At 48.5% G+C, this 13,206-nt stretch overlaps 1 protein-coding gene across 7 annotated transcripts in view; it reads left to right on the top strand.

The window, feature by feature from the left end:
* Positions 1–13,206, top strand: part of EFCAB8 (EF-hand calcium binding domain 8) — a 70,099-nt gene that overhangs the window by 4,734 nt on the left and 52,159 nt on the right. For 2 of the 7 annotated variants that reach the window (XM_042931254.1, XM_042931250.1), the window contains exons 1-5: positions 517–880; positions 2,626–2,677; positions 4,983–5,151; positions 12,232–12,350; positions 13,049–13,152. In XM_042931254.1, coding sequence (XP_042787188.1) covers positions 750–880; positions 2,626–2,677; positions 4,983–5,151; positions 12,232–12,350; positions 13,049–13,152 — 575 coding nt within the window. In that variant the 5' untranslated portion in view covers positions 517–749. Of the gene's footprint in view, positions 1–516; positions 881–2,625; positions 2,678–4,889; positions 5,152–11,957; positions 12,049–12,231; positions 12,351–13,048; positions 13,153–13,206 lie in introns of those variants that run through there. The other 5 variants (XM_042931253.1, XM_042931255.1, XM_042931251.1 and 2 more) reach the window with 4 other exon arrangements.

Here is a 13,206-nt window from a genome sequence, read left to right as displayed (position 1 = left end):
CAGTGATTCATCACTTACATACAACACCCCATGCTCATCATCACAACAGATGCTCTCCTTAATGCCCGTCATCCATCTAGCCCATCTCCCACCCACCTCCCTCTCAACCCATAGTTTGTTCTCTATCATTAAGAGTCTCTTGTGGTTTGTTTCCCTCTCTTATCTCCCCCTTCCCATATGTTGGTCTGTCTTGTTTCTTTAATTCCAGATATGAATGTTACCATACGGTATTTGTCTTTCTCTGATTGACTTATTTTACTTAGCATGATACATTCTAGCTCCATCCATGTCATTGCAAATGGTAAGATTTCATTCTTTTTGATGGCTGAGTAATATTCCATTGTATGTATATATGTATATCTATAAATATATATACACACACACACATCTTTATTCATCAGTGAATGGACATTTGGGCTCTCTCCATAGTTTGGTTATTGTTGATAATGCTGCTATAAACATTAGGGTGCATGTATCTGTTTGAATCTGTATTTTTGTATCCTTTGGGTAAACACCTAATAGTACAATTGCTGGATTGTAGGGTAGTTCTATTTTTAGTTTCTTGAGGAAGAATTCTAAATTTGAACCAGGTTTGCCAGGTTGTTATGAAGGTAGTACAGTAACTTGATTTCTAAGCACTTAAAAAGACTTGCTATGTGGACCTATATTTGTTCTTTTGCCCTCGGTCCCATAACTGTTAAGGGTAGTTGTTTACAAATGTGTGTATATACATCAACACGTGTTCTTGTATGTGTAAATACATGCCTATTTGTCATTCTTTTATAAAAAGTGGCATTGTGTGTTCTGTTTTTTGCATCTTACTTATTAGTACCTCATGGAAATCCCTGCTGGTTGTCTGCCGAAGGCCAGATTCATCCTTGTGAGTACGTTGGGGATGTTCTGAGCGCAGGTGTATGGATTTACTCAGCCATGCCTCTTCCATAGCCATTCACCTTATTTTTTTGTCACTATCAAAAATGCTGCAGCAACCACTCCTACTCCACTCCAGTGGTCTTTCACAGATGAGTCACGTAAATCACTATCCAGCACTTGACCCACTCCACTGCAATAAATCCTAAAGATTGCTGTGAAATTTTTTGAATTAAAAATAGAGAAATGCATGATTTAGACTACAGAAATCGTCCATAACCCACCTGCCAGAGATAACCACCATTAAATTTGGAGTATATTTTTCCAGGCTCTCTTTCTGTGCATGTGCCAACATATACATACCTAATATTCTTGACAGAAGTGGACTTCTAAATACACTTCTGCAGCTTTTTTCCTCGGTGACCTTTAAATGGCCCTGTTCAGTGGCCTTGTCTTTTTCTTACCATCTTGGTCCCGTCTGTGGCATCCCTTCCTCCTGTCTTTTGTGTGTTTCCCCTCCTCTTTCTATCCCTTAAGTGTAGCCAATTCTCAGTTTCAGGCCTCATATCTCCAGGTATTTGTTTTTCATTTCTAATTGGACAACCCAACGTCATTGGCATGAAGCCACTTTCCCTACTTGCTTCCTTTCCTGGAAATGTTCCTGGCATTTCCCTCAGTTACCCTGGTTCTTGGCTTCCACATCTCCTTTCCTTTGGCTGTTATCTCTCCTTTGGTTTTTAAATCTGAGTTGTCGCCAACACAGTTTAGGTTGGGACTCTGTTGGCCAGTCTTCAATCTTCCCTCCACGTACGCTGATGAATTTCCACAATTGCCCCTCATCCTGCTCAGACTCCCCGGTGAAATACTGCAGGTTCTGCATTCTGCTTCCATTTTTCTTTTCTCTCTTCCCTCCCACTGTGCCTCCCTTCCCCTCAGCCCCCAGAGCCCTTTGTCAAGCCAGGCTGGCTCTTGAGCTGTGTCCCCTGAGCATGTCTGCGGCTTGACTCTTTCCTGGCCGTTCATTCCCCTGCCATCCTAAAGCGCTCTTCGAGTCTAGCTGGTGAGGCAGACTGACACTCTAATAATCCTAACAAAGTGCTCTCTCCCATCATACGTGGAGGAGCCACTGACCCTGTGGAAATATGCCCTTCATATTTTCGGAGCGGAACTCTGGACTGGACTGCACCCACACGCTTGTGTGAGCCCATGTTGCAGTGAGGAGAGTTCTGTCCATTCTCCCAAAGAAGTCCTGTCTCCAGGCACACTGGAGGGCAGATGGGGGGCGGGGGGTACATGCAGTGGCAAGCGGGGCCATCCTGATCCCTCCCTACCTCCAGAGCATGTTTGACCCTTTGGACAGATGCCCATCCCTGGAGCTTATCTTCCTGACATGTGAATTGTAGTTAGTCTACATGGTCTAACTGCAGGCCTCCCAAGCCCCTTCTCCCTCTGGAAAGTGTGGCCTGCTTTAGAAAGCCTCTGGCACTCACTTGGGAAACCGTAGAGCTTCAATAAGATGACTCATTCCCATCAGGGGAAAGAAAGCTTGCAGGCATAAGCTTGGGAACAGCTTCCTGCCGGAGAAGCTCCCGTGGGGAAAGGGATGCTCACCAAATGTGTGCTGGGGGTGTCTATGGGTACAGGGCAGCACCCTCCACCCTGGCCCTGACTCCTTTTCCACCCTCTTGTGACCTGGCTAGGTCAGCCCCCCACATGGTCTTACAAAGTTAAAGTGACCATGATTCCTTATTCTAGGTCAAAGCCAGTGTCTTCTGAGGACTTAAGAGAGAACTCTCAGTCTCAAAAGGTAAGAAGACCATCAGAGGTTGATAAAGGGGAGGGGTGTTCCAGAGCTGCCCAGACATTGCTCATCAGCACAGAGGTCTACCAGTTACCCATCTCAGCACCAGGATAGCAAACTCCGATATTCACAAGGCCATGTAGGTAACTTATCTGGCCACTGCTGCAGGCTTGTTTTCCCTTTTAAAAGGGTTGTATTGGCCAAATGCAACAGATCTGAGGCTACCAATTCAGTCTGTGTACGGACTATCCTTCCTTTTGTCCAGCCAAGTTGTGGCAACGGTGGAATAGGCTGTACAAATTACTATCAAGCCAGATAAGTATTTAGCATCTATTGTATGCTTGGGGCTGGGGAATAGGGAGATAATTAGTACGAATTAAGATTAAATTAAGATAAATAGGCCGTTGCCTTCAAAGAGCTCACTGTGAGACAGGAGTAATAACAGGAGCTGTCATTTCTACAGTTACAGTCTATGGTAACTACAGTTTGCCGAGCCTTCCAAGACATTTGGGGGCCGTTTAGATCTCACCACAGCCCTGCACGTTGGGCGCTGCAGATCCGTTTTGCTGATGAGAGGTGTGTGGCTCAGAGAAGTGATGTGATCTGCCTGAGATAAATTAGCTGGGAAGTGGAAAGTCAGGCAGAATTTGAACCCAGAGCTCTGGGACGCTATAGCCGTGTGTTTCCCATCACACCTTGCTGTCTGCATGGTCAGACAGACATGCAAAGCATCATGCATGCATGGTAGAGAGGAACAGTTTGGGAGCGTGGAGGTGGCAGTGATGAATGTCACCTGAAAGCTGTGGAAAAACTCCTTGGAAGAGGCATCCTTTGAGCCAGGCTTTGAACAATGAGTAGGAGTTCATATCCAGGGGAGATGGTCTGCGTTGCATAGAGGGAACATGTGAGTAAAAGTAGATTGTTGTGTCTGGGGATGGTGGGGAGCAGTTGGTGTGCCTGGACCATGGTGTGTGCATCGCAACTAGAAAGACCGGTCAGGGCTGCGATGCAAAGGGCTTTGAATGGCACACTCAGCAGCGGGTGGTGGTGGTGGTTGTGGTTGCCTGGAAAGTGTCAGAGCCAGGAGTAAAGTCATAATCAGCTCTGCCTTCCAGAAAGATGACTGATGCCAGTGTTGGCAGGTGGATTGGAAAGGAAGGCCAAACTCTTGTCCCAGTTAGGGGACATCATTGTACTTGTCCCAGCACAAGACCAGTGTCTGGGATAAGCCAGGGATGTGGGGGAGGAGGACTTAACGTGTAGGAGAAGAATCACAGTAAGAACGGGGGACAGTACAAACGTATAGGGGAAGGGACGAGCCAAAGTGCTGAGATGTCTAATATAGGGCCTGCATGGCTGTAGGAGTCTTAACGAGCTCATTGGTTGGGCTCCACGAAAGCAGGTCTTTTACTCTGTTCGCTCGTGTATCCAGGTGCCTGGCACTCAACAAATGTGTGTAGACCATGAGGGAATGAATGGAATTACACAGGAGGATGAGCACGTTTGCTCGTTTGGTAGGGTTGGTGTAGGGAGAATGAGCCATCTAATTTACACCTTGTCTTTTGGCTTTTTGAACCAAACCAGGCTTCTTGAAAGCCCAAGACCCAAAACAGTGCATTTCAGTGAACAACAAACACTCAGTGGTTAATTGTCCACTCTTGTAGTCTTTTGGGGGAAACGGCCTTTGATGACCTAAGCCTTTTGTGACCTGAAGCATTGTGCTAGCTTGTCAAAATGAGTCCTGCAGAGAAGAGGCATTCATTGTTGAGGACTGAAGGGGTGGGATCAGCTATGTGGGGTCTTGGGGAAGCAAGTGGGAGGAGGAAGCTGAAGGCCCCCCATCAGGGGTGTCTGCTAGAGCCCTGGTGTGCGTGCAGACGATCTGATCTGACCCTGACCCAAGCAGGTGTCTGGGATGCTCAGGACCAAATCAGATTGGCTGGGGCAGATGCAGCTGGATTCCTCGAGGTCTTGAATTCTAAGCACTGAAGATTGAAACAATATAGTCACTGAACAGAAGCGTTACAAATTGGAGTCCTGGTATGAGTGAAGTGAGAGACCTGGCTCTGTCCACTAACGCCGCCGAGCCTCAGTCATGGCATCTGCAAAACGGAAACAGTAGTGAACTCCCCAAAGTCAGGAGAGGCAATCTAGATCTTTCTTGGTCTTCTTAGGTCTAAAGTGGTTAGGATTTGACAGCCTCTCTATAACCCTTCATACCCTGTCCTTCCCCAGAGTCTCTCTTTCAATATGATGTGCTTAGAAATGTTCAGCTCAGGAGATCAACCTTCTCAGTCCCTGGTTCTTGTAGTCATGTTTGTTCCAGGCACCCACCCCAGGTGGATTCCAGAAGAGCGAGGAGGTTCTTAGCTCCCCAGCGTCATCCATCACTCTTAGCCAACATGAGTCTCAACTGTTTACCCAGCTACCCATGGCCAAGATGGAGAAGATGTTTGAGGAGGATGTTGACTCAACCGGAGGTAAAGCCGCCTTGTGGACTCAGTCTCTGGTGTTTGCACAGGGTGGGACCCATACCTGGGTGTGCGGAGGGTTCAGATTTGACAAGCAGTTGTTGCATTCACTGTCTCCTTTAAAACCTTGTCATTATGTAAGTATTATAAGCACATTGGAGGCTATTTCGTATCTAGAAAAAAAAAAAATACCCCCAATCCAAGCACCCAAGTGTAACCAACTGTCAGCATTTTGGTGTATTTTCTTCCAAACAGTTTCACATATATGGTTTATTTTTTATTGCTGTGTAACAGTATTCCCACAAACCGAGAGGTGTAAACCACGCATTTATTGTCTCACAGTTTCGGTGGGTCAGGAGTCTGGGCATGGCTTTGCTGGCTCCTCTGCTCACTAGCCTGGGGCTGTGGTATCATCTGGGGCTTGACGGGGAAAGGATCCGCTTCCCAGTTCACTCAGGTTGTTGGCAGGATTCAGTTCTTTGCAGCTGCAGAACCGAGGGCTTCTGTTTCTTCCTGGCTGTTGGCCGGCAACTGCTTTCAGCTCCTACAGCTGCCCTCTATTCCTGGCCATGTGGGACTCACCGAAATGGCAGATTTCAAGGCTCAGGGTAACCAGGGAGCTCACAACTCCAGCAAGATGTGTGCTACGGTCTTGTAAGTGTGCAGTCGTGTACACATGGCCCCGTACATCTGTCACCTCTGCCATATTCTGTTGGTTGGCAGCGAGTCACGGGTTCTGTCTTACTCGAGAGGATCACGGGAGGGCATGAACACCGGGAGGTGGGCGTCCTGGGGTCACCTTAAGTATCTCTGCCACAGATGGCTACGTGTGCTTTCACGTGTCTGTAATTATACCACGTATGTAACTTCAGACCCCTCTTTTTCTCTTAGTGTGTAACACCTTAAGGGCTTTTACATACTGCTGTGTCATCTTCCAAACCATCATTACTAATGAATACACACGTTCTACTGGTGGACTAAGCCATTCCCCTATAGTTGGACATTTAGGTTTCATTGAATTTACATAACATTGTTAAGAACATCCTTTGTGCATCAAACTTTTTCTCTCTTTGGAGCTTCATTTTTCTCCTTGGGATGATATGCATCAAGGTCAATAATAGGAATACTTTTTTTTTTTTTTTAAACATTTATTTATTTTTGAGACAGAGAGAGACAGAGCATGAATGGGGGAGGGTCAGAGAGAGGGAGACACAGAATTGAAACAGGCTCCGGGCTCTGAGCTGTCAGCACAGGGGCCCGATGCGGGGCTCGAACTCACGGACCGCGAGATCGTGACCTGAGCCGAAGTCGGCGCTCAACCGACTGAGCCACCCAGGCGCCCCAATAATAGGAATACTTAAGGGCATCTTTGTTCATATCCACTAGACTCTGAGTACCAACTCTGGGGGCATAGCTCCTTGCCCCGTCAACTTGAGTTTTACAGCCATACCACGATGTGGGAGGGAAAGGGTAACAAACGCCCAGTGTACAAATGAACAAAAAGTGAGGGGCAGGGAGGGATGGTGAGTGTCTGCCCTGAAGATGACGTGGTTCCTCATTGGAGTTCTTTGGTGTCCGTGTTTGGCAGCTGGGAGTAGCCACCACTGTGCCTGGAGGACCCCGAGGGTGCCAACTTTGGTCACGATTTTTATTGTGTTTGTGTTTGTCTTGAGCAGGCAATATATCCATGCAGTTCACAAGTCAAAAGGTGCTTTTCCCATGATACCCTGGGCCCGGCCCTCAGCTGCCCAGTTCTGTTCCCTCAGTTGGTTACTGTTCTCGGTTTCCTGTGACCGGTGGAGGCACAGAAGTTCAGGTAGTCACTCCCCCGCTTTTTTATGCAGTGGCAGCCTATTGTCCATGCTGTTCTACGCCTTGCTTTTTTAAATTTCTGCTTTATTGAGCTATAGTTGACATAAATTTAATATATTTGAAGTGCACACCATGCTGATTCGATACCTGTATGTATTGAGAAAGGATCTCCCCAATTGTCTACTCCTGCTTTTTTTAAAAAAATAACTTTTATAAAGTTCCCCCTATTGCTTTTTACCTAATGTGTCTTGAAATCTTTTCATATCAATGTAAAAAGAACTTCTGCATAAACAAAACAAAACAAAAATGGCCATGTTTTAAATGGAGGAAAGGAAATTCACCTTTTGTTGATATAGAGTAAAAGAAAATAAGATCATTTTTCTCTTTCAAAAGTCTTTTTAAAAGGTGGATTATAAACAAGGGCTCCAAAGCCTTTCTTAGGAACCCTAACCATAAGTGACTGTGTCAGAGGGAAAAGGGGAGATACTGGGGTTCTTCTCTCTGTTCTGCAGGTTCCCTTTCGGGGCCTTAGTTTTTTTATTTGTTGATTGGAGGTCTTTGAGAAGGGTTGGTGGTTTATTTATTTATTTATTTATTTATTTATTTATTTATTTTTAAGATTTTTGTTTTTAAGTAATCTCCATACCCAATGTGGGGCTTGAACTCACAACCGTGAGACCAAGAGTTGCACACTCCATGGCTGAGCCAGCCAGGCGCCCTGAATGTCCATGGTTCTTAAGGGGGAGTCCCATGCATCTCCCAGGAGGTCTTCAGAGTGTCCATGTGCCCTTGACCCTAGCCTCTGGGGCCTGCCTGGGGGAGGCTGCGGGCTGCTGGGGGTGGGTGGGGATCGAGGGAGAGCCATTGAGCTGGCGGTCCTGCAGCCCCGAGCCTGTGAGCCGGTGTGGCACTGACCTTGCATACAGGTGCTCCTGGGGGGACATGGGTGGCACACAAGCTGAGTGTGCCTCCACTTTCGCCAACAGACATTTCATCAAGCACTGCCAGGCACGGTAAGAATTAGTGTTAAGGGGTCCTGGCTGGCTCAGTCAGTAGAGGGTGCAACTCTTGATCTTGGGTTGTGAGTTCAAGTCCCATGTTGGGTGTAGAGATTACTTTAAAAAATAAACTTTAAAAATGCGTTTTTTTAAAATTTTTTTAAAGTTTTTTTTAGAGAGAGCACATGTGGGTACACACGAGTGGGGGAGGGGCAGAGAGAGAGAGAGAGAGAGAGAGAGAGAGAGAGGGAGAGAGAGAGGGAGAGAGAGAGGGAGACAGAGGAACCAAAGTGGGCTCTGCACTGACAGCAGTGAGCCGAACACGAGGCTCAGACTCGTGAACTGTGAGATCATGACCTGAGCCGAAGCCAGACGTTCAACCGGCTGAGCCACCAGGCGCCCCTAAAAGAATACTTTAAAAAAAAGAATTAGTGTTGGTACAGAGCTACCTGGGTTACCAGACCATCTGTCAGATTTGATTCAGTTGTCACGAAACCCTGTGACTTTCCTTATGACTTTACACAGGAGGGGCCAGACACTGATGACAGGCCCAAATGCAGTGGCCTGGGTGCCCTGACATGGAAACTGCTCCCGTGGGCACCCCACACTGAGTGTAGCACTTCAGATACCAAAGTAAGTGAAGGAAGTCCCTTTCCTAGGAGAGCCAGGGGGTATGACCGTGCAGTGCTCGTGCTTGGTGACCGTGTTCCAGGAACGCAAGCGCTGTGGGGCACATACGTACTCCCCCCTGCACAGCAGAGGGAAGGCTAGAAGACATTTTCTTAAATATTTTAAATACAGCATTTATTTTTAAAAATGCTTATGAATATATAAAAAAAAATAGAGGTAAACAGTTCATAATCCTGCCTCTTGGCATTATAAAAAAAGAAAGAGAAAGGTCAAGCGAGATGGGGGGGAGGGCAGTTCTCAGCAGGGAATGGTGGAGGAGAGGTATAGGGGTGTTGCTGTGCTGGGGGGCATTGAGGGGTGTCCTGGGGGCAAGGCTGGGAGGGAGGCGGCCACAGGGGACGTGGGTGCACTCAGGTCAGGAGGGGCCCTGAGCCCCAGCAGCGATCTGACAGGGAGGTGACACATCTGGAGCTGCTGGAGAAGGACAAGAGTCTCTGCCAGCGACTCGGAGGGACGTGGGAGGCAGGGGATTGGCTCCTCCCATGACCACCCTACAGAAGGTAGTGGACATTACGATGGAGGTGAGGGAAGGCTTTTGGTTTCACATCCTCCCAGCGCCATTATGTGTTCTTTGAGTAAACCCAGAGTGTCTCTGTGCCTCTGTGTCCTCACCTGCAAGATGGGGAGAATGTCAGTACCTACCCTCTAGGACCATGGGATTCTTGTGAGGATTCAGGAGGGGGGGCGCTGCGTGCCCCCCTCGAGTCTCCAGCCCGGGTAACTAGCCGGAGATGACGCCGTTTGCAAAGATGGCAAACGCAGGAAAGGCGAGAGTGTGTTGGGATAAAGATAATAAACTGGATTTTTTATTATTTTATTTATTTATTAAAATTCTTTTTTTAACATTTATTTTTGAGAGACAGAGATAGAGCACGAGTGGGGAGGGGCAGAGAGAGAGGGAGACACAGAATCCGAAGCAGGCTTCAGGTTCTGAGTTGTCCTCACAGAGCCTGAACTCATGAATCATGAGATCATGACCTGAGCCGAAGTTGGATGCTTAACTGACTCAGCCACCCAGGCGCCCCTAAACTGGATTTTAAACATGCTGAGTTGAACGGGTCAGGGGGACACTTGGGAAGAGAGTCAGAGACATGGGAGAGACATTCTCTCCTGAGATGCAGAGATGGGTGAATAGGTGAGGTCGCTGTAGAGTGTCAGAAAAGCAAGGGGACAGTGATGAGAAGAGTGGAGGCAGATGCCAAATGACAGGGCAGGGCAGACAGTGGAGCCTGGAGGAGACGAGAGTGACCAGTGGGGTCGCTGCTTGAAGGCAGGAGGCCCCTAAGGCAAGGAAGGGCCCCATCAGGTGTGCTCCAAGGTCACTGGTGGCTCAGGAGAGTGAGTGGGTACAAGTCAGGAAGTGGTGGATAGAGGGGGTGTCCAGTGCTGGGCGCTGGAGGGAACGTGCCAGTGGGGCACAGGTGTAAGTTGGGAGGGTGGGAGCGAGGGTGGACCCTCCCCCGAGGAAAGGTCCCAGGACCGCCCAGGTTGGGGAGAGTTGGCTGTCATAACACCCCCTCGTCTTCTGAGCTGGAAGGGGTGGCAAGGGGGAAGAGCTGGCTAAGGTTGGAGGCGCAGGGAAGGGCGGTGAGAGAGTTCACAGAGTGCAGTTCAGAAGTGAAATACATGCATCTTTACACTGAGGTGTAGTTTACTTGCCACAAAATGCACGGGTCTTAGGGTCCATCCAGCTCAAGGAGTCCTTCATGTGCATACATTCACGTAACTACCACCCAGATCAAGCTATGGAACATTTTCTGCCCCCCACAAAGTGTCCTGCCTGATTCTAGTGGTGACCCTCCTCCCCAGGGAAATGGTATTTTCACATGCAAGTTTTGACCAATTAATTAACCATGCGGCTTGAGGTGGGTGAGAGCTGTTTTTTAGAGGGGAAAGGGGGCCCTGCCTGGACCCCACAGTGTACGTTTCCTTTCCAGAGTATCTTTGCGTCTATTGTTATTCTCAAAAAACTGTCTGGTAAACTGTTTATAAGAAGTGTATTAAAATAACTTGGCGGGGGGGGTGGTGCGCCTGGGTGGCTCAGCCGGTTAAGTGTCAGACTTCAGCTCAGGTCATGATCTCATGGCTTGTGAGTTCGAGCCCCACGTCGGGCTCTGTGCTGACAGCCCAGAGCCTGGAGCCTGCTTCTGATTCTGTCTCCCTCTCTCTCTGCTCCTCCCCTGTTCATTCTCTCTCTCTCTCAAAAATAAATAAACATTAAAGAAGAAATAAAAATAAAAAATAAAATAACTTGGTGGGGAACAATATATACGGCTTCTTAGACACCTGAGAGAGGGGCTGGCCCCTGTGGTGCTCTCAAGGGGCATTTGTTCACTCAACACTGCACAAAGGCTCTCTGGTCCCTGGCTCCCTCCCATGTGGAAGGCTCTGTGTTACGGACTGCCATCTGACGGATGCCCAATCCGCACACAGAAGGACCAGATTGCTGGGGTCAGCCTTGGGCACCACCCCGTGACCTTGGGCACCACCCCGTGACCTTGGGCACATGAGCTCACCACTACGTGCCACAGTTTCCTCACGAGCCCCTCTCATTAAATGGTCAGTGTGAATAAACACAGAGAAGCACCCAGTATCATCGCGTGCACATCCCAGGGTCAACAGCAACACCTGGGGAACAAGCATCTGCTGTTGGCCAAGCAGTCACAGAGGGCACAGGCTCCCCCTGCCCTCACAGAGCCCATGGCCTAGGGTGGTAACAAGGAAGGTCATGGCAGGGGAGGGACAGTGAAGTCGGGTGATGGGGGTGGGGGCCTCCCTAGATGGTACCCAGGAAGGCTTCCCTGTGGAGGGGACCAGATGGTATAAAGGCCTTGAGGTGGGAGTACACTAGGTGGTGTGAGAAATGGCCTGGGGACATTACGGTTGGAGACGAGAATGAAGGAGACAGCAGTGGGAGGTGAGGTCTGAGAGGAGCCAGAAAATGCACAGCCTTCATGCTCTGGCGAGGATTCCAGATACTTGTTGGGGACTTTAGAAGCACTTTTTATAGACTGTGACTATAAAAAAAAAAAGAAAGAAAATCTAGGCAGTGATATTGGCCCATAGGCAGCCAGATTCCCTTATAGTCACAAAATCCAGCAGGGGGAGAACATTTTATCCCTCCCGTCTGCTCCCCTCCTCTCCCCATCTTGCCCTCCAGCCAAAGTTTGCGTTTTAACTGCCTTTAAAAGACTTCACCTCTCCCTCTGTGTATTTGAATTAACTTATGTTTCTTTGTTGCCATTATGAGTTTTTTTCTTTTCTTTTCTTTTTTTTTTTTTTTTTTTGAGTTTTCATCTGTTTCCTTTGTCTCAGTGCCTGGCCCGTCTTACTTGTTCAGAACTGGGATCTGATCTTTTCTCACCGAGTGGTGCTGTGGGGCCATCACAGTGCTCTGGCGTGGAAGGTGTGTGGCCACTGTCTGTGGGCTGGCTGAATGCTGAACACGTGGGATGCAGAAGACAAGCCCGCAAACAGGATTCTCCGTGTGCCCTCCCTCAGCGCCCAGACACCCAGGACACCGCCGCGGCTGCTGACGGGGCCAGTGACTAGCTGTGCAGTGGATGATGTTCTTTCTTCTCTTTTGAAGCCCTGGGCATGAAGGCTTTCATTAAGGCCACGAAGAAGATTCTGAGCAATGTGTCGGATGAGATGCTGGAGGCGCTGTTTTTGAAGGTGGACACAAACTGTAATGGCTCCATTACCTGGGTGAGGAAGGGGCCCCTGCTTCAGGAGTCGTGGCTTAACTGCTCTGTCATCCCTCCCCCTTGGCTTATGTGTACATTCTGGTTGGTTTTTGATCAAAATTTTTTATTTTTGTGTTTGTTTTTTCATTTCTCTTAATATCCTACAATAAATGTGTTTCCAGAATTCTCTGCTATCTACACAATTATCTTTCTTAATAACTCTCTCTTTCTTGTATAGTTTATGGTGTATGGTGGCCTACTTTGGCCTTCATGAGGCTGGTTAATAGATTCTAGAATTGCCCTAGTGACCTGGCTTCGGGGTCTTCCGTTGCTGTTAACTTCTTATATGAGCTGAGGCAATTCATCTCTACTGTTAGGAGCCTCAGTCTTATTATCCATAAAGTGGGGATGAATAAAGAGATTCAAACAGGATGCTGAACGTGGGGGTGATGCGGAGATACATTTAGCATTACAGGATCTCATTAAGGAGGGAGGTGCGGCTATGTACCTACTAATAGGCCCTTCACACGTCCCAGATTCCAGAACAGCTCAGTTGGCTTGGCTACTCTCCTTGGCCACCCTCGGGAAGCATCAACCAGAGCCCCTTGGAAGGGGCTGGTAAAGATGGGGGAGGAACCAGAAGCCGGGTGTGGGTTCCCGAAGCCCAGTGCACCGAGCGTTTGGCCAGCGCTGTCCTGCCTTCGTTTCTTCCCGAGGCAGCAGAAGTACGTGGATTACGTGATGCGTGAGTTCCAGAGAAAGGAGATGATGAGGACAAGCCAGTACCGCCTGCGCTTCCACCTCCCCATGAGGATCATCCCCCTGTAAGGAGTCTCTCCCCTGACCGAAGGGGTGTGTGTGAACAGGGTGGGGGCTGG

The sequence above is a fragment of the Panthera leo genome, chromosome A3 (assembly GCF_018350215.1).
Source record: "Panthera leo isolate Ple1 chromosome A3, P.leo_Ple1_pat1.1, whole genome shotgun sequence".
NCBI classification, from domain to species: Eukaryota; Metazoa; Chordata; class Mammalia; order Carnivora; family Felidae; genus Panthera; species Panthera leo.
The sequence above is the reverse complement of the archived record's forward strand: the minus strand, read 5'-3'. Positions and strand labels throughout refer to the sequence as shown.